A 22,604-nucleotide genomic window follows, 5' to 3' on the forward strand; every position below is an offset into this window, starting at 1 on the left:
AACTCTCTTCTCCTCTGTAAGACAGAACAAACATTTTTACCTTCTACATATTCCATGACCATGCATAAATGACGTCTTGTTTCAAAGGAGCAATACATGCTGACAACAAACGGATTTTCTGCAAATGTCAGAATATCACGCTCAACAAAGGCCTGTTGGATCTGGTTTCGGAGGATGAGATTCTGCTTATTAATTTTCTTCATGGCAAATCTTTGCCTGGTTTCTTTGTGCCTCACAAAATAAACCGCACTGGAAGTTCAAATGGAAGAGAAAAAGAAAAAAGTCTGAATAACTATTAAAAATTATTCTTAAAATACTTTTTTTTTAACAAATAAATAAATAAATATATTTTTGAAAAACTGTGTATGTATTATATAAAAGACTTGGTTTTAATTTAATGTAGTTGACCTGCCTTTCACATTAGAGGGTGGCTACAAACTCATTTTATTTCATAACCAGGATGAGTTTCAGTTAACACAAATTAGTACACAAACTAAAAACAAACAACTCCCACCCCCTCCCACCCCCCACAAAGCAAACAACAGATATAGCAAATGCCCCCTCAACAGATACAGCAAATGCTCTCAGCTCAGGCACATTTTGGGCGTTTCCATCAACAAAGGATTATATACAAAACCCAGTTATGGCACAGTGTTCTAAATCATCCCAACAAATGTTTATTCTGTAGAAGTGTGCTGTCAGATAATTATGACTCAGACTCTTGTCCAGGGGATTTTAAAACATGTCACAGGTTTCACTCAGACATTGCTCGATGGGGTGGCTCCCTCATTGCCAGGTGCAAAATTTTCTGTTCTTGTTCAGTCCCTGACATCAGCATTGATCCATATCAGGGGTAGGTCACTAGTAGGTAATCCGAAATAAAGATCACTGCGTTACCGCATGGTAATGTGGGATTAAGATGTATCTTGACATGCAGAACTTCCACTGGGGTACTGGGTACAAAGTTTCCTGTAAGCTTGGTTAGATGAGGTCAAGGCAGTGAGGGAAGCAAAGTGAAAGAAAACCTCACATGGACAAGCCTTCCTTCTTTCAAGGCTCAGAAGGAATCACCCTGCCGTGAAACACTGACACAGGACATTACTGCTGCATTTCTCAAAATCCCTTGAGGCAAATTCTGAAAATGTTTGCCTTGCTTGAAATCTACTTTGTAGCATTTAATGCTTATAGCATCTCCAGTATATAATTACCACAGTAGTGAGTGTTTATGGAAAGAAAGGACTAAAAGGAGAAAATAGAGAGGGAAAGAAATGGGACTCAATTATGTAGTTTTAAAATCCAATTTGTTGTCCCCATGAGGTCCAATTATCAGCATACAATTATTTATTTAAACACTAAAAGCAATTTTTGCCTTACTATTTCTATGAAGATCTTCCCACAGCTACCAAAGTAACAGGCACTGAAAAAATCAATGTGTTTCTGCTTTCCTTTGTGGAGGGACACTTTTGCTAGACAAGAAAGTTTCTCTTACTGATTCCAAAAGCGTTCATTAATCCCTTGTTCTTGTCTGAGCATAGGGCAGGTAAAAGACATTACACCATTATGAAAGCAGGGGAAAACCACCTGGGCAAAACCCAAGACAAACCCCACCCTTCGTGCCTCCTACTAAGTCTCACTCCCTTCCGCCCCTCCCAACCTGGAATAAAGATGGAGTTATTCAGCTCCAGTACTCCTCCCTGCTGGCTTCACGCCTTTTGTCTTCCTTTACTGTTTCTCTCATACTCACTTCTCTCTCCACCCCTTCATTACAACTCTTTTCCTTTGCTTTTCTTTCCCTTATAGTCTGGTTTTCCTCTCTCTTTGTTGCTATCTCTTGTCAGTCAGTCTTAGCTGCTTAATCTCCTGTCATGTCATCTTTTCTTTTCCCTATTTCAGTCCCCTTGTGCACTCCTGGCACGTCAAAAAATGAGCCCTTCAGGTGCCTGAAGCCGCAATCCTTCAAAAAATATAAAGTTATATGAATGAACTGAGGACTGCCTGAGGACTCAGCATGCAGATTTTTCTCAGAGCTTTAATTTGGATAGTGTGCCAAGATGAACTCTTGACAAACAGATATTAACCACAGCATATTGTTACAGCATCTTCATAAATACCCTCTGCGGATCATGTGGATCTGTAGGGTCATTACTACCATATTTAACGATGAAGAACCAGTAAGTTCTAAGGACTACTTAGTCCAGTAAATATTTCGGACATGCTGGGTATGTTTCCCCAGCTCTCTAAATTGCATTCTCCAGTCTCACAGTCACAGGCAGGTAATCATATAACTTTCCACTAGGATTCAGTTATCTACAATTCCTCAGAAAAAAAACCATTTAGTTCAAGTGTACCAGACTCACGAGACAACTGCAAAACAATTGTCTCTCTCTCATTTACACATGCACACACTGTTTATGCTATATAAAGTGTTTTTAAATCATCTTCAACATACAAAAATTATTCACATCCTCCGATCACAGCAACCCCAGCAAACAGCGTTTATGCTTTACAAAGAAAACTCTGCCCTAGCCAGCAGCATGTTATTCCCGCAGAAGACCTCCTTTCTTCCTCCAGGACGTTCCCAGTTCACAGTAGTAATGCGATTTCCTCAGCCTACCGGTACACAAAACTAAGCACCATGAAACAACTGTGCCTGGGACTGCCTGTGACACCAGTGTTCTCAGCTCCCACAGGTCAAAAGAGCGTATTACAATTTACTGAAATGTCAGTAAAACGATAAATAGAAAATGGAATCTTGCCAAAGAGAAACAGGAAAATGAAGATGTACACATTGCCTGGACATTTAAAAAAAAAAAAAAAAAGAAACAGGAAATCTTCCACGTTTCTGCACATAAGTGGGGCTTCAACTTAATCTAAATGGAAAGCTTGGAGTAAAGCACACATCTGCTGAGACACGACTGCGAACTTTGAGGTAAAATGATGGGAACAGCCACAGTGAGTTCTAGTACATAACAACTTTTTCTTGGGTAATTTTGAACCCTGATTTGCCACCCTTGAAGTATGCTTCTGTTATTGTATAACAACTTATTGTGTAGATTGTGATGGCCTTCTCGTTTCCGTTCACTCCTTTTGAAGCTGTCATCTTGCTACATTCTCCTAATCCTGGCACTGAACTTCCACCTTGTTTTTTCCTCCCCACAGGCCCGCTTTTCCACATCTGTCTCTGTTCTTTGTTTTTCAGAATGCTAGAGCTGGAGCACTAGACAGAAGTTTATCTTTGTTTTGTATGTGCTTTTAAGAGCACAATACCTCACTCCTGGTTTCTTGGACTTGATCATTAAATGCTGCTCGTGATTTTCAGTATGTTATAAAGACAATTGTAAATTTGAGGATTCCTTTAACAAAAGCAATGTATTAAGAACATCCAGACCATCCAATTACCCTGTCAATCCATTCAATGACAGTGGTATGCCCTGTCTGCCTGCACAGCCACAGAGTGGCATTATTGCAACGTCTTATGGTTTCAAATGAAGGATTTGCTTTCCCACCTCCCCCCTTTCTGTTTTCATAACATGGCGACAAGAGATTTCCAAAACATCCTCTGATTTCACTGTATGGATCTCAACAGGTACACAAGTGTTCTGCATTTTATTGATGCTGTATTTTAACATGGCAAGAGAAGTTTACTTGTCAAGAGAAATAAGAAAATTCATAAACTTTGGCATTTTCCAAACATTACGTTATTCCAATTCCAACATAAATCTCAGCTTGAAAAACTATCTCTAATACACGTTTAGCTAGGCACAAATATAAAACACTGTGCACATGTGTTAAGATGACCAAAAAATGCTAAAACATTTAACTGGGTTCCTGAATTGCTCCAACTGAAATATTACACAATCTATCCCTCCAGTCTTACAATCAAGATGCCTGTTTTTTCTCTAAATTACTTACAGGCTTCAGGCCTAGTTTACAGCTCTTCAGCCATTTTACAATCTAGTCTGCATTCAGTGCTTGAGGCTAATGTAGCTGTGTTGCTTGCTTTGACCCAATTCTCTAATTTGTCAAAGGACCTTGAACTCCTTGAGCAAACATAGGTACTGTACTTGCTGCTCACCAGGAACTATGTTTCATTTTCACAAGCAATTTCCTGAGAAGACACTGCTAAATTCTCTACTACCCTGGAATTATGTCTGATGTTGCCTCCAGTAAAGAGGAGCCACTTGTGAGGCTGTGATTCACGTTATGGCAATATGGTAAGTTTACAGATAGTTATTTAAGATCAGAATTTACAAGCAGCACTGCATCATGTCCTAGCTAGGCGATGCCCGTGCCCAGATCAGATTTATTTGGGGGCAGGGGAAAATGCTGCCTAAAGCACTGCAGAACTCTTAACATGGACATCCAGTACGGTGTGGGTCTTCCTAGCCCCAGGACAAAACACACAGCCTCCTCTCAGCAATATTTCAGACTTATCCTAGTCTGCCTAGAAGCAAATGAGAAGCTGGCCATCTGAAGAAGAGAACACGATGGCCGTGATCCTTCTCTTATAACTGGTAGTAGCCCTAGTTGTTCCAATGTCACAAATTTTCACTAATAAAACCACCTCTCCACATCTAAAAGCAGATGGCAGCTAGTAAACACAGATGCAAAATGATGAAGCTCTTGTCCCTATGGGTAAACTGTTCTGTATTTGCAAAAGAAACACTTGAGAAATTGAGCTCCTCACCAGTTTGTGGCATACTGCACATTCAGGAAGGACAGAATTCAAGATCTTCAACATAGTAACTATCTTTCTCTACTATTGAAAGGATTGCATTAGCTGCCAATATTAGATCCTCACATATATAAGAAAGATAAGGCACTTGGCCTGTGCCGTACTGGGAAGGGAGGCTCACTCGAGGGCAATGAAGTGCCTGAGTTCAGAGTTCATCATTTTGAGTAAGTCCACAACAAATGATGAATGTAAGATCCCTATCATAGAAATTGACAGCTTCTGCTTTCTAAACTGCTCTTTAAAGCTATGGGCTTCTAGCAATCAAAGCCTCTTACTCTGCAGAGACCAGTCACCCACAGGGGTAAACAGAAAAGAAGGAAAGGAATGCAGCTTATTAGACCTGTAGTCCATTCAGAGGTGCTGCTACTTAAGCGAACCCACAAAGTCACACTTCCCCCTATCCCCTTCCACTTCTGAACCAGTGGCTGCCAGGCTGATGATGAATTAACCTGATTGAAGGGGTGTTATTCTGCAGCCAGGCAACTACGCATGGGCAAGTACTGTCAACCAAGTGGAGAAGGGACAGGAATGAGTACTCACAGGTTAGGGGCAGCAGCAGCTCAATCCAACACTGCCTGAATTTTTAAATTTATCAAACACCACCATTAGCCAGTATGTCATGTACATTATCGACACTGACATCTCTGTAGAAGTAAAAGCATTCCAGGCAGGTGCAAAACTGGTATCATGAATTTGCTTTAAGCAGATACAGTTACACGTTAGCGAAGAGCAACTGAACTAACATCACTCAATTGCCTGAAATCAAATGTAACCTTTATTTGGTTGAGCTGGTTCAGGAAACCAGGCTCATGCCACCTTGAAGAGATGGACTACTATGACCTGCTACCTCTTGCAAGCTGGAATATGGAAAAAAAGTTGCTGTGATCGCAGTAGAAGTTTAAAATTTGGGAAGTATGAAAAGTTTTGGCTGGCTGAAAAAAGTCAGATAGACAGCTTGTGAAACCATTAAGGTCTTGGCCAGCATCCTACATGTTTACTGATTCACAGCTTGTTTAACTTCTTGTATATTCCTAGCCATTCCCAAAAGCCTGAAACACCTCATCTACTATACAGTCATTTAACTGCACTACAAATGAGTTTACCCAATCAATTAAAACCAGAGAACTGCTAAGATATTTACTCAAACCTTCACAAAAGCAATAGTTTATATTTAAACTCATCAAGTTTAACATATTTGACAAATCTCTGCTACAGCATGCCAAGACCAACAATTACCCTGTCAAGCAGTCAAAGCTTTCCATTTCACTAATGAAGGCAAAACCACCACAGCAAAATCAAAGCAAGCAGAATGTATGGGTTTTTTTAGAATTTGTTCAGAATTAAACCCTCCATTAGCCTCAAAATAAATAAAATATTACAATATTACAAATATGGAGCAAGAGCCACAGGTCTACCGAACCTCTGACTTCAGGCAGCCAGCCTCGCACTGCTGGTTGCAGCATGCCCTTCTGCAGCTATTCCCTCCTCTCCCCATCCCTGAGCCTCCTAAAACTGCTGGGAAGCTGGGCAGGTCTAGTGACTCAGACACCCTTTTCGCTAACGGGGACCCACCCCACATGGTTCTTCTTATCCTCCTCCAATAAGACAAAGAGGAAATTGGGTAGGAGATGAAAGGAGGAATGGAGAGCACTAAGCGTCTGCCAAGGGAAGGAGAAAGGGATGCAGCCAGGGCGGGGAGCAGCAGCTACTGCTAACTGCTGGAAGAAAGGCTTTTGAAGTCCTGGGGTAATTGGGAGAAACTGGCATACGGTAAGTAATGAGTTTGCCTACGGAGAAATTCTGAGAAAATGAACTGTGCAGAGGTTGACTAGTGAGAAGTTGTATTTGGATATTTACATAACTTTAATGCAAAGTATGCTATTTCCTTCAGGCTTTTTGCTGAGCTATGTAAGCAAGTCTGGACAAAAGTAATAGCCTCCACACAAGCTGTCATGACCAACAGTACTAGGCAGTACTAAACGCCTCCTGTCGCAGAGCTCAGGGTCACCTTTAACTGAATATCATCAGAGAGTATCATTGGCTGTGCCAAGCAGCTTCAGGCCATTAAAATGGCATGCAAAACTCCAGTGGCTAGATTGCAGGTGCTTTCTCCTCTATGTCCAAGGTCTCTTCAAAGAGTGCTCAGTCCCATCAGGTCGCTGATGCTTCCTACCTCAAGCAGCGGCAGCAAAGAGAAGAGCCAGTCTAATGGGGTCTGGGCTGGAGAGCAGCACAGTCCTCTCCACTGCCGGGCTGTGACATGGTCTCATTTGGCAACGGGCTCCTCACCTCTAGATGGAAACCCCTCTTTTTTGAACCAATACATCCCTCCTGGTCCTGCAGGTTACAGAGACCACCAGTTCCTGTCCTGATACACTTCAGTGCAGAGAAGGAGCCAATCAAGGGTCTAATAGATAAGTATCTGACCAGAAAAGGTGGCTGAATAGAGACTTCTGTCTGCTGATAGACCCAATATCTGCATGGGTACTTCCAAAAATATTTCGTGTTCATTTAAGGCCCAGGCTAACGTAATTTTCTCTTGGTCTTCTAGGATATCTCCAGATGACTCACATACCACTGGGCAGTAAGCTGTGCACTTTCCAAGTACCCAGAAACTAACCAAGTAACAGCAATTCCTTAAAAGCTAACTGGTTAAAATTTGAGGATAGAATAGAAGCAACAAAACAGTGCTGCCCTACTTAAGGCAATTTGTTTCTACTTCACCAATATTTTTAGGTCAAATCAGCACTCACTTTTAACAATCTGTCTCCCTACAGATACAGTTTTATTCTGTTTCACATCTGCATAAACACAGGCTGTTTCTAGTGTTACAAAGGTGGCTTTAAATCTGCCTTTTGATTTATTCAGATTTCATCTTTGGCATTACATGATACCTACTTCTGAAAAAATCTTTGTGATGTAATATTCAGTATTTTAATTTACTGCAGCACACAGTAATTCATTATTGCCTAGCAGGCTTTCGAAAAAGTTTTTCTGTGAATTTCAAGTATTAGCAACAAAACAGGAAAGCAGAATGAAAAAAGCAGCAGTGCAAACAAACTCCCTCACATAAACATCCCTGCAATAAGAAATAATGGGAAGTTAAGCAAAAATAAAATGCAAAAGAGCTGTTGCACTCATGCATTACTCACCCATAAGCTCCATTACTAATCAGTTTAATTGTTTCAAAATCACTTTCCCGAGGTTTCCTCTGCAGCTTCAGTGAGGTATCAGAGCTCTTCAAAGTAAAAGAGGAGAAAGAACAAAGTTAATACAGCATTTTTTTCAAAATCAAGGAAAAATAAAAAAACAAACAAAAACCAACTATCATCAGGCTGTCACACCCTGCTGAACCATCTAAAAGCTCTGGCCAGTTAGCCACACAGCTAGCACAGACAGGGACCACAGGGACTCCTGAAGCAAAGCTGCTTTTTCATCAAAAAGGTATCTGTTACACTGCAGCTATCTGTTCACTTATCTACATGCACAGGTTACAGCAGACAGGCATGAAGGCTTCTGGTAAAGTAGTTACTGGCAATTCCTATCTGGAGTTATGGACTTCTGTGAATCCCACCAGGCACTCGTCGGCCATTGCCGTCCCATTTAAATGTGACTCTGGTAGTACAGCCTGGTAGTAACAAAACGTAGATGACCTCTCATTCATCAAATAAACTTTTCAACCTAATGTTAGGATAGACTGTGATATAACTTGGGATAGACTATGAAAAGAGACACAAAAATGAAAAGAAAAATATGGAAGATAAAAACGCAGTAATTCAACCATTACAGAGGTCACTTTCACTTACTTGTACGCCAGAACATTTTCAAAATGGAGTTGTCACGAGTACTGCACAACCTTTTTTCTAGCTTTAATTTTTAATTAATCTTGAAGATATAAGTGTGAATTAGAATTGGGGGCAGGGGGGATGATAAGGGCATGGAACTCCAGTATTCCAAACCCTCAAGATCCTTTTCAAGATGTTTTCCAAATCTCCAAAAAGTTCTACAATCCCTACCCCAGCAGTTGGGTAATAGTTAAGGTTGAAGCAGACCTGGTTGGAACATTTTCAATTAAATGCTTGCTAAAGAAAATTCAGTGCAAGAAGATTAGTGAATATCTTAATATAATGAACTACACAGGAGCAGAGAGAGACGATTTATTAAATTGTTTAGCCCACTTGCCTGCCAGTACAGGATTCTTCCTAATTGCATATTTATGATGATTTTGAATAGTCCTGTACTTTTCTTGTAAGTTATGCTTCCTGTCACTTCCCATGTGTGTTTATTCCAAGCTACAGTTTGAGAAAATGTTTCCAAACATTCACCCTCTATTTTTCTTTACTGATTTCATATCACCTCTCCTACTTAAGTTCCTTTTTTACACTGAATTATCCTTCCTGTATTTCTTCAACATTTGCACAACACAAATAACTTTACAATTGCAATTTCTTAGCTATTGCAAAGCCAGTTTGCACCTTAGAATCCCCTAAGCATTTCAGCACTTCCTTTAAGTCTTCTAGTTACTCTTTCTGTCTTTTCTCCAATTTGTCAGTATCCTTCCACTAAATATCGCTCAGGTCTAATACAGTATTTTAAACGCAGATGAACGAAAGCAGCAGAATAAGAAACATCCTTCATGTAACAACTCCGGAAGCCTTTATAGGTGGCATTTTGCCAGAAAATCAGAAATTATCTCAAGATAATACGACATCTACCAGAGCATGATGTCTTTTCTGTAGCATATCAGAACCAGTTTACCAGATAGCCCATGCCGGTATTTTAAACTCTACTAACGTTTGTAAATACCTGGGAAGTACCACTGGATTACCCATGCATCCCCCAAAATTGCACTTGCTTTTTCTAGCCATTTGCACTGAAAATTGACACTAAATAGCTGGAACGCCATCTACTCTGTTGACTGAAATCCAAGGTACAAGAATCAACTTTTAAAAATAAGAATTTAAACTGAGCCCATTTAAGCAATATTCAGCCCAACCAACTCTTCGAACTTGTTTTTCTTTTGCCAACCTGAACAAGCATCTGACATTATTGCTGTAAGATACCCACTATTGTAGACAAATAGTTTCAATCACAGATTCAGAAGAACAATGCACAATCTTCCAGATTGCAAACTAACTTTCTGAATCCAGGCTATTTGCTAACTTGCTCATTTCTTCCTTGTCTCTTCATTGGATCTGTTCAGAGTCTCTCAATTTGATTATTAGCTGCCTCTGTAAATGGACTGTTTTAAAATCTGGTTAGAATACTTTATTTTTTATTAAACAGTTGAAAAGTCCTTCTAAAAGAAAAATAGATACATTAATTAAACAGAAATAATGGAGCAGTGGTAAAACAATTGCCACATGGTGAACACTAGTTTTGTGGAAGCTAAAGATATTGCAACATTTAGGAAAACAGGTAGAAAGTTTTGTTCTAATATTTCTTTTTGAGCCTTCTGTCAGCTGAGCACCATGGCGGTGGTCTGAGGATGAACCACTGTTCTATTCAATCTGTTTACACACACCAGGAGTATATAAAACAAGGCAGGGGCGGTGGGAACACAACACATTTATTTTTCCTTGCTCCGATTCAGCAAAAGCAGCAACATAACAGGAAAACTTACATTTACTGATTCATCCACTTCCAGAGATTCTGCTGTCCCACTGTCACAGTTAGCTAGCTGAGCTATTTCTGGAAATAAAGATTAGAAACTTCATTTTGAACTACAGCAAATACAAAACTAAATGAAGCACAGAAAACCAGAGAAGTGACACTTTTCTGGAATACTTAATAAACATGCTGTCCTATCAGCACGTTTCCTTTGCTGTACTTGCCAAATAACTTTTAAGGGCATCTCCAGCCATACATAAAAAATCCCACCCGGAAAATGAAGACCTGCTATTCAATGCCTATGTAATCCTCCACTGAAGAATTCAAACAGCCATGAAGCAATGAAGAGGATACTGCTATCACTGCTGAGATGTGGGCATTCCGAGATCCATGTGTGTTTGACCATTAAGGGAAAGATAGCACTAATCTGCTAAAACTCCTGAGGATCTCAGCCCCTGAGAGGTTAATAGTAGGCCCCATCCTTGTTGGGCTCCTTCACAGTTAGAGCAAAAAGCTTCTAGTATAGACAGAGGTGGACTCCAAATGGTTTGCATCTTCTACACAGAAATGCTGATATGCCTAACAGAATAAGCTAAAAGCCACTGTCGTAGAAGCTTATCATTTATGGAGTCACTAATTCAGATGACTTCTCTGGGAAACTAAGATTTTGGGAGTCTGCAACTTGACTTGGTTGTCCCTGCCAGGGTCAATCTACACTGCAGAGCTCCTAAGCCTATCCTGTTCTTCAGGGGTCCAGTAACTAAGAATTCATCCGGGTAATAAAAGGTAAACAGGACAGCTGGTAGCTAAAAGAACCAGCGAAGCTTAGTATTACTTTAATCACATACATAGTTAATTACATACTCCACATAGCCAAAGATGCAGCTTTTATCATAATTATGTGCTGGCAATCAGAGATAAGACCACCTGAAATTTGTGAGGTGCATTTTTATCTCAAGACTGTTAACTGAATTTATGAATATGAAAAATAATTGAATATTCACATAGAATATCTAAACCAGATTTTTCTGTAATAGTAAGTGACAATTACAAGTGAAATTCTGCACAAGACTTACTGTAAGCATTAAGAGCAAATTAACCACACAGATAATTTTCTGTTGGAACACCTAAGATTTAAGGAGTAACTCTCATTTATAATCACTATCCAAAACACAACGTTTGTAAAGTGTAAGAATCAGAAGCAATGAAAATGTCACTTCAAAAAACAGACATCTTTAAAGCGTTAGAGAGGCTAAAAACATTCCAAAAATTCTGAAGATGAACAAACAAATCTTAAAAAAAAAAAAAAAAAAAAAGAGACCCTAAGCTAAAATGATACAGGCCAAACTTGAAATTGCATTGGATTTCCCTGGCAAAAGTGAGTTTTGTGAACATGGGGTTTTTATAATAGAAGTGTTGATGAAACCTTTACGGGTGAGAACCAAGCAAGCTAGAATAATATACTTTGACAGCCTTCTCAACTGAAATTATTTTCATAAATAGCAAATTAAAATGAGCCATTTTTAAACAGAACTTTGCAAAATAACCATTATCTGAGAAATACATATTCTTTGCAAGGAGTAGATAGTAATGGAATGGAACCAAGAATCAGCTTTCGAAACAGGGAACTATGGAACCATTTTGCAATGCCTGAAGAGATTTTTAAAACTCATCTAAATACCATTAAACATCTGCCCTTTTTCTTTCATTGATTTAAACCATTTCTGAAGACTCATGATTCAAAAAGGTAAAGATGGTAATTTAAAAACCATGGGGAAAAATTCCTCCCCGGGGAACTTTTCAGAAATGCAGCCACCAGTCTCTGCTAAGTGATGAATCTGTTGTGGTATTGCTTTCAGTACAGTATAAATTTATCTAGCATTATCTCCAAGTAATGCATGCATCATTTCACTCAAAGAAAGGACACTACAGCTATGGCAGCAAACAAAGGAGGTAGAGAAAGGTCCAAAGTAGTTGCTTTTCTCTGCAGAGGAAGTAAAATCCTTTGCATGAACATTTATGAACATTGCAGACATAATTTAACAGCTTAGTTGAAAATACAATTCTGTGTTTCAGGATAAGTGGTGTTACTGAGGTGCATTTTGTTTGTTTGTTTTGAAAGATTTGGTTCTTCTGCTATTTAAATATTTTTAAATATTGGCTATTTTTGCATACGAGGAATTTAAAGCTCTCTCAGGAGGATGATCTTCACCCAGTATTTTTTATAGTAATCAATACAGTATTTACAAATAATTCTCTTTGTAAACGATTAATTCCAGGGCATAAACCCATAGTGCCATTCTTTTATTTTTGCTTAGGAAATGTCCTTGTATATAGAGGCACCAATTTAAAACTAAAACCAGATCATTTAAGAAGTCATTGCACAGTGAATTATACTGCTTATAGATATCACTTTTTGTAGGGAGGTAGGAAAGCATTAATACAAATCAGATGGCCTGAATTATTTGATCACAAATCCACATACATATTAACCTTTAAAATGATACACAAAATAATTCAATCACCCAAATCTCGAATTGAGCCAAAGATCAGTAATCCATACATCATACACCCCTCAGTATTTACTGACAACCTACACAGCCCATTTTTTCCCTCAGAAAAAAACACATTTAAATTATCCTGGAGTGCTTCAAAGTTTATGTTATAATCATTAATATTCAATTTATGAAATGTAATTATAAGATGTGTCCTAGATGAAGTACACTTACATAAAATAAATATTCAGTCTGAGAAAATAGTATCGCTTATTTGTATATAGCATTTGTCTCTAGACATATATACAAATGCATACAGCATTTGTCTCTAGACCTTTTTTGTTTAAAAAAATTCAAAGATATTACTAAACTTAGCTAATGTCAGATTCTTGACTCATGCTAAGGAACACTTTTATCCAAGTGGCCAGAAAGAGTCAATCAGTAAGATAAGGTTCAAGTGGCAGAACCAGGGTCAATAATACTAGACTCTCAACCCACACTCCAAATTAAATTTGCATGCTTCATCAGTGACATATTTATGAATTGTCAGTCTAGGCCAGACCAACAGCTCTCCAAATCCAGCAGACACCTCTTTATCTTGCAGAGAATTAAGCTACTTCTTGATCTTTTCCAGTATCACATGGAAAACAGCGTTTATGTATATTTTCCCCATTTGTCTGGCATCCTTGCTGCACTCCGAATCCAAGCAGTACGCGTCAAAGCTGCTTTAATCTGTATCTCAGATAAAAATAATACTAAATTTGGATGAGGAAGTTCTTCTGTGAAGACAGGAAGTGGATTAATAATAGGCTTGACTTTCTTTAAAACTGTTAACGTAACATGAATATCATTTATAACAATATCCAATCTAATTGAATTAGATCTAACCAAACTCCTGACAGCATCTGCCAGTGCTGAACTTCACAAGCTGCTGAAGTTGACCAAAAAATAATTTTCTCTCAGCATACAATACACTACTCCTTTGATTTAATAAAATGTAATCTTGCATCATGAGAACTGGTTAAAAAAAAAGTTTATCATAGTTTTTTGCTATTATTTTGTGTTTTCAAGTCCTCTCCTAGAGATCCCCCTTGTCCTGGGTCATAACACAGAAGACAAGCTAAATGGCACTAACTAGACTTATTTTCCAAGAGGGCATTTCTGCCAATTTCTTCCAAACTGCAGGACTAGCACTGAACACAATGAAGGAATTTCCATTTGTCACCAGTGATAGAACCTGGTCTCAGGATGGAAAAGAAGATGGTCTGGTTAGGAGACAGAAGTAATCTTAGTTTTCCCAACACTGTCCTTGAAAGGAGAATCAGGCAAAGAAAAATTCTGCAATGACAATACCTCCATTGGAACCCAAATTCTCCCTACAAAAGTCCTCAACACGGACACATAAATTACCCAGAAAAATAAATTTTTGCAGTTTTAACAGGAATGAGAGATATTCTTCTCAGGGACTCTAAGATGTGGGAGCCTGGGGGCACTGAAGTGCAAATAACAGCTCAGCCCACTTTCATTTATACCTATGGCTGGGTAATAGTTGCCATCAAATCCAGCTAAAGCTGAAATAAGAAAGTTGCATTGCCAGGCTGGAAGAATATGATGAGTATCATTGACTGTGAATGATATTCACAACAGTAAAATCTCAGATGGTCTTTTTAATGCCCTTGAGCTTGTGGGAGAACTGTGAGGGTTAGCGAATACTTGTTCTGCTACCATCTTTACTTCGACCCTTTTCGGGTATACACAGATGATCAGAATGATTAAACACATTGAGAAGGAATAATCTAGGAGTCTATAGCGGGACCAGGAGATGCACTTACCTTCCAGAGGATCTTTATTTAAGCCCAACTGGCTAATAATATATCGAGGGATGTCTGTTTTAATGCCTTGCCCCTCTTTAGCATGGCCTTCAGCTGCTTCCAAAAGATAGTAAAACTCTTCAGGATCAAATTCCTGGAAGAAAAATAATCACCATCATTCTCTCTGTAGAAATTGAAGTCTTAAGGCCTAACATAAAAACTTCCTTTGCTTCTTCTATTGCAAATATTTGACATTTCCCTTATTAAAAACAGTACCTGTTTATTCTATTACTCTATTACAACTCTTATACAATGTGACATATTGTAAGCAATAAAATTTCATACCATTATTTTAGAGCACTACCTTATAAGAATAGTAAGATCTTTGCCCTCAAAACTTCCCATAATATTCAGAGTGAAATGACCTATAACCAGCAGCGGTAATATTTCACATACAAAAGACTATCTCCCTGCAGCTGTTTCCATATAAAAATCCACTAGTGAAATAAAGAAACTATGTAAATATATCACTCTCCACTTTTACTTCTAAATGAAATTTTGAAGTATTTTTAATCAATATATATGCAATATGTTTTATGGAAAATACAATTAAATAAATCACTAACTTTAGAACAAAGCCAAAATCGTAAGTTGCTGAAAACAACATCTGAACTTCATTGATCCAATTCTTCCAAATCTAGACATGAAACAACCTCCTTTGGGAACCAACTATATTACAACTATCACTTATACCATGCCTAAAAGGCAAGCGCCAAAGAGGAACAAAAAAAATAGACAGTGAAAACCCTGCCTATCCACCAAGTCCCGTGGAAATACAATTATTTTACTACCTTCATAGATTCTAAAAATAGGAAAGCATTGAAAGGAACAAGCAAGTTTATTAAAAGGTTTGGGTTTTTTTAAAATAGACTTTATCTATCAGTATGAATCCATACCAAAACATCTCTCACATAGCCATTACATTCTTCAAGACATTCATGCCAACCATAGATCACAATAGGTGCAATGCTTAACAGAGAGCGAGCCAGAGTCATGAAACACTGATGTAACAAAAACTTTTTGCTGGAGTAAGTCAGTTCTGTCAAAAATATCTGCGGAAAACAGGCAGAGTGCTGAGCCAGCTAGCTTCCCTGACGGTCGTTTCGTGGCCTGCCATAACTCCATGGGGCTTTAGTCTGCATGCTGGGTCACAAGGCTCCTGTCCTAGCTCCTCAGGCTACCCAGGATTTGGGCACTCAACGTCCCAACCTGGAAGAAAGCTTGAGAAATTAGGTATCATGTTTCATTGTAGAAGCATCCAAACAGCTGCAGCTACCAGGAGGAGTTGCAGTGCATCTGAAATGAAACGTCTTTGGAATTTTCAGTCTTGTGGAAACAATCTTAAGTTTTTCATTTGTCATGAAACAATTTTCATCATCTTCAGCCTACTCTTAAGTATGTACCACAAACCCACGAACTGCCCAAACTCTCTTATTTAGCTCAAAATCTCAGGGTGCTGCTAAACTGCCTAAAAATCTGAAGAGAGCAACTAAGCATTACATGCTGCTTTAGCCTTACCCTCCTTGTCTGACATGACATCTTGGCACTGAAGAACACAACAATGTGATGATGTGTGCCAAGATTTCCTACCTACCTTCATCATGAAAACATCATCATTTCCTTACCTGCTGCAGTGGTAGACATACAGCTTCTCCCCCACTTGCTAGTAAGTCAAGGTAATTTCAAAATAAATACTTTTAAGCATATGAACATGTGTGTTTGTATATATATATCTACCTAAACATACACACACACGCATATATACATGCACACACATGAATAATTAGAAGTAACAAATTTATTTTCTGATCTTTACTTCCAACTCTGTGTTTCATTTTCTATGTACAAACAGAAAAAAAAAATTCAATAATTGGCAGTAGCTCTTGGTACACAGAAAACTGCAAAAGCTTTATTCATACGATTATCAAGTGAGTAAAAATAGGAATTCGCATACCATGAACACCTCAGCCAAGATCACTACCAGAAAACTAACAGCATCACTGCATGGTCTCTGAAACTTCTCATGAAAAAAGCGCTGGATTTGTTTCCTGCAATGCTATGAACTTTCTTACAGAGGCTGAATTTTCCATACCTAGTGCCTATCTCAGGCAGACGTTCTAAAGCATCAGCCAATATTATTCAAAAGTTTCCAGAGGGACGCTATGGAAAAGCAACAGTATTGTTTCTTAAGATTACATGATTCCAGAGACATTTATGGAATAGGCTTAACACCTTCTTGCATGAGAAATGTATTGTTTTGTGACAGTATGACTAAATCTGTTCGAGCCAGCTGCCTCTGTAGAGACATGCTCTGCAGAGTTGTTATATTCCAGCTTAAATGTCCTAAAGATCCCATCTGAATTAAGAACTCTCTAAGGAACCTGTGTTGGCTTTTCTCTGCAATTGCTGCTCTGAAATTCTCAACTAAGACACACAGTCATCTCCTGGCCTTGCAACACTGTCCTTCCACTCACATCGGCAGGCCCAGCAAAAGCGGGGATACAGGATGCGCAACAGCTCTGCCTGAAGCATGGTAAGGCAGAGCAAGTATTCTGTGACAAAATCCCAGGGGCCGAAACTGGGAACTAAGTGAATGGAGATTTGGATTAGATAGCTATAAAACTTAGCATTTAGGGAGAATGAACTAATGGGCAAATAGGTCAGCAGGAGAAAAGCTGAATTGAAAAGCTAAAAGACAATGATGACACTGCGGGCAGGGGTAGGTGGGAGAAAGTCAGCCAGCACTGAAGGGAAGGACAAAGCATCATAAAGAAGCCTCAGTCTGTCGGCCTACAGGACGTATTTAAGGGCATTTTTTAATGTGTGATGATAGAGAAGGCCACAGACCAGAGGGAAAACAAGACATCGTAGGGTGAAGAGGTAGAAAAAGATTATCTGAACCCTGGGAATGGAGCAAGGAAGATCACACTAGATATGGAATAACCATTTCAGGGTTCAGGGTGAAGCACTAATGCAAGTTTGGATTCAATGGCAGAGGTAGGATGTGCTAAGGCATCCTCTTCTCTAAAGTCTGCCTTTGTTTTTTAAAAACATCTCTTTCATGCTGATTCAAAGCACATACCTTATTTTAGACTCCTTCTGAACTGAAAATCATGAACAAAATGCAACTGGGAACACAGAGACATGGTGTTTCCAAAACAAAACAGAGGCAGCTCTCAAAATGCCCATGGCTGAACAAGCCAGGATGTGGATTAACTGTGCCACAGATGAAGAGACGCAGCACAGAGCCAAAATCAGGTTGGAAAGACTTACTAGCTCAGATTCAGTGCCACGCAAATGCAGTTATGACACTTTCAGGCATAACTTGAGTGTAGCAGCAGGTTAGTGGCTCCCACATAAGCCTTGCCAGCCTCAAATAGCTGTATGCAGCATCAACACTGTGATCCTGGTATTGGCAAGCAGAGTGGCTCAACAAAGTCAGCTCGGGCTGCCTGCCAGGCCTGTTGGACTGAGGCTGGCTCTTACATGGTATTTGGGTGTCTACGCTGTCCTTCTGAGTACACTGTGTTCTGCGAGAGCTTCTTAGTTCCACTGAACAACTGAAGCACATTGGCTCTGTGCGTAAGAGCAACTTCCCACACCTGAGACATCTCAGCTCCCACAGCATGGGCAGGCAAAGCAGAAACACACCCATGTGGCCTCGCACAAGCTAGCCCAGTCCGGCAACATCAGTGCTATGCTCATGCACAAATAAGTTAACTCTTCTGCTCCTTCTGGACCCCAGTATAACTCCGACTATCTGTATATCCAGATACCCTGATCCCTCTGCTGCTGTTCCCCCCGGATCAGGTACTGTAGAGCTGACTGCAAGCTGCTATTAGCTCTGGCAGCTGTTGAGTGAATCGAAGTTATGAAACTTGTAAGAAGAACAACAACGGGAAAACCACCAAGCAATTACGATTCCGGAATAGTCTTCCCAAGGAATAGCAAAGTCTAACAAAACAACAGAAAAACCCAACTGGTTTCGAACTGGAGCCTCCTCAGTTGATGAAAGGGATTCTATAACATAGTATTTGCAACAGCAGGGAACCAAACACAACTGCAGTCCCATGTTCTTGAAATAAAAGCAGAAAGGATCCCACCAACAATGAAACCCTACCCCATTGTTTGACATGTTTCAAAAAACGATTGTAAAGGGCCTTGAATACTAAACCAGAAACTTTGCTACACTAACAAGTTAAAAACCTACTTATAGTAAGCACAACCTTACCAGGCATTCCAGCAAGCGAGCAGGACGAGCAATAACTATCAGGATTTTTCGGACAAGTTGCTTAATAAATGCCATTTCTCCACTCTCTGATCGCTCTTGAGCCTAAAAGATAAAAATGAAGTGATAATAAAATCGCATTTGATGCACTACTCAGAAAAGTATATATGATATTTGGGACACCTTTGGGTTTGAAGCATGTACTTGAGACAAATAGCACGTCAATTTCAAGATGCCACCAGAAATAACACGGATTTGAGCAACACCGTAATTTCAAATTGAAGTAATCCCATTTGTACAATTCTAACACTGTAACAACAAAATACAAGTGCCTACAGTGGACATAATACCTGCTTCTTTCTTTTTTTTTTTTTTTAATTTACACAGTATTACTACCATCAGTTTTGAAAAAGGAACTACATTTCATACAACATACATCTCTCTACATGTACAGTTGTGTCTCAATTTGTTAATAATTTTAGGATGAAATTAAAACTGACCTAAGTAATATTAATAAACATTAGCCACCGCCATGCCAATTGATACTGATTTCCTATGGTCAGATGTCATACTAAAATGACAATGACACATACATATATATTTTATATATAAAACTATTCTTGCAGAGAGGCTCCATATAAAGGTACATGTAGAAAGGAAGACAATGGAAAATTGGGTTCTACAAAGATTACCACAAAGGGGGGAAAAATGCTATAAAAGCATACATACAGAAAAAATACTTCTAAAAGGTTTGATAACATTTGCACAATGGTCTGAACTGCACTTCAAATTTCTTTCAAATGTTCCCCTCTAAGAACAAATTATGTAATTTAAGGATGCTAATGAATGCAAAGAAACCGAATCATTCTCCTTCTGATTAAAATATACTAATAGTCCTTCACTCAAATATCAAAGCATTTCTTTGTTCTGAATAGTAGAAACTGTAGACTTAAGTTTTTCATCATCTCTTGCTTATTCAAAACCACAAAGTGAATTAAGAAACTAACATTTAAAAAGTGATTAATATGGACAAATAAGTACTTTTCATATAGTATGTATCTTATATTTTTTGAAGTAAAAAAAACCCCATGAAAATATGAAGCTACTATTGCTCTTAATATAAGCACCACAATTTTAAAAACCACCAAATATCTGAGAAGAATTAATCTGTGAAGTTTAAAGAAGCAAAAAAAAAAAGGCACAAATACCATCTAGCACTCTGCAATAGGTTTCAGAAGAACCTTAATTGGATACAGGCATTTGTGTTCTGCACACTATCAACCAAGTCCCAAGAAAACTCTTTTGTAAACAAAACACCTGCCTATTTTAATCATCAGCAAAATTTAAAGCACCTTTGTATAGTTTTGTGAACACTCAGGTGCATATGTAAACAAAAGACTCAATACATGTTACATTTAAGAGCGATGAAGTAGGAAAGCATTCAGGTCCATTTGACCTTGACCTTAGAATTATAAAAATGTTGGTTGAACCAAGCTGCTCAAACCTCACGGGACTCTTCCCCTGGTTATGCAAAGTAATCGCAACATGCCAAGTAGCAGTAGAAGATGCAGCTTTCTGCTGAATGTCACAGCTGGGAATTGACAACAAACTAATCACATGAATCCAAAGCACAACTGAGTGCCCATAACCAAGCTGTGCAAAGAGAAAGTTTTCTTATGGTCATATTACGCTATTAACAGGTATTATGGAGTTGACTCAAAAGTTAAGTCTGAGTATTTTATGTTTTTGCAGAACAGGAAATTTTTACATAATAAAGAATTAGCATCATAGAACATGACAAAATGAGTGTTTCGGTGTTTTTTTAAATAATGCAGACTGGAGAATAACTTGCTAGAGTGTTTTTTTAGTGGGTTTGGGTGGGGGGCATGTTAAGGGAGTAAGTGACAATGTACTCTAAACTCTACTTACTGTGTAGCCATTTTAAGGGATATAGTGTTAACAGTGATTAAAACTGTTAACAGTGGTTCAATGACTCTTAGGTTAGACATGTTTCCTTGTATTTTGACATTATCACTAGCATAACATAATTCGTAGTCAGATATCTCCAGTCAACTGGCCAACTCTGCCTGCACTTTGGCATCATAAAAATGTGAGTATTTCACAAGAAGGTCACTAGCTCAAATTTCCTTTTAACTAGTAAGCAAGCTCTACGTATTTTCTCTGTTTAAAAAATAGGGTTTCAATAATCCAGAAGTACATCACTGATCATAGAATCATAGAATCATTAAGGTTGGAAAAGACCTCTAAGATCATCGAGTCCAACTGTCAACGCAACACCACCATACCCACTAAGCCATGTCCCTAAGCACCACATCTACACGTCTTTTAAATACCTCCAGGGATGGTGACTCCACCACTTCCCTGGGCAGCCTGTTCCAAGGCTTGGCCACTCTTTCAGTAAAGAAATTTTTCTTAATGTCCAATCTAAACTTGAGGCCATTTCCTCTCATCCTATCACTTGTTACTTGGGAGAAGAGACCAACACCCGCCTCTCTACAACCTCCTTTCCGGTAGTTGTAGAGCACGATGAGGTCTCCCCTCACCCTCCTCTTCTCCAGACTAAACAGTCCCAGTTCCCTCAACCGCTCCTCATAAGACTTGTTCTTCAGACCCTTCACCAGCTTTGTCGCCCTCCTCTGGACAAGCTCCAGCACCTCCATGTCCTTCTTGTCGTGAGGGGCCCAAAACTGAACACAGGATTCGAGGTGAGGCCTCACCAGTGCCGAGTACAGGGGCACGATCACCTCCCTGCTCCTGCTGGCCACACTATTTCTGATATAGGCCAGGATGCCATTGGCCTTCTTGGCCACCTGAGCACACTGCTGGCTCATGTTTCACCATGTCTTACGTTTTGCATTGCTTTATGAAGAAAAAAAGTTCAAAATACAGTAGTTGCAGAAAACCTATTTACTGAATAGAAGTTAAAAAAAAAGCAGCATAGGGAAAAAGAAAAATCAACCAAAACCTTTTGCAACTGCTCCTGCATTCAAAAGAAAGTAGAAGACAAGGCATAAATTAAGACAGGCATGGTATCTTAACATCTCGGATGGAAAATTTCAAGTCAATATCAACTCTGCTGGTCTATCACATTAACTTTGGCTCATAATGTGCTATCAAATCCCACACAAACAAATCAGAACATTACATGCTGTACTCATTGTTTTAAAAACGATACATTCATAAACTGGAGTGACATGTCATAGTGCATTTATTTTGTCAAGTTCCCAGTTCTTCCTAATTAATTTAGCTGATTATTCTCTGGAAGTTTCAACACTTTTAGAAATCACATTATTTCTGTTAATAAACAGTTTAATTATGAAAGGAATATTATAAATATTTAAATAATTAAATAACCTCTAGCTAATAGAAAGCTAAGGGCTGCTGTCTGCTTTCTCAACACAGCAGGCAATTAGTAGGGTTGATAAAGTGGAAAGTGTATACGTTCCCTCATTTATCCACAGTAAATGGAATAGAAGCCTCCTCATTTAGGGCTTATGCACACACTTCTGTAAGCAATTTATAACTTGCACTGCATGACAAAATGCTCTTGTTTCTGAAATCTTTACAACTCATCTATTCCAGACTAGTACACTAGGATGCCTTATAATATTTGTAGTCATCATTATGTAGACTAAAACTGCTAT

At 38.8% G+C, this 22,604-nt stretch overlaps 1 protein-coding gene across 1 annotated transcript in view; it reads right to left on the reverse strand.

Annotated features, from left to right (window-relative positions):
• The window catches only part of MAST4 (microtubule associated serine/threonine kinase family member 4), a 109,734-nt gene that overhangs the window by 30,147 nt on the left and 56,983 nt on the right, over positions 1-22,604 (reverse strand). Inside the window, exons 8-12 of the mRNA XM_075138026.1 lie at positions 18,943-19,044; positions 14,673-14,805; positions 10,359-10,426; positions 7,888-7,973; positions 41-249 (exon numbers count right to left, since the gene is read on the reverse strand). Of these exons, the coding sequence (XP_074994127.1) occupies positions 41-249; positions 7,888-7,973; positions 10,359-10,426; positions 14,673-14,805; positions 18,943-19,044 (598 nt within the window). The remainder of the gene's footprint in view (positions 1-40; positions 250-7,887; positions 7,974-10,358; positions 10,427-14,672; positions 14,806-18,942; positions 19,045-22,604) is intronic.

Source organism: Calonectris borealis, chromosome Z (assembly GCF_964195595.1).
Source record: "Calonectris borealis chromosome Z, bCalBor7.hap1.2, whole genome shotgun sequence".
Taxonomy (NCBI): Eukaryota; Metazoa; Chordata; class Aves; order Procellariiformes; family Procellariidae; genus Calonectris; species Calonectris borealis.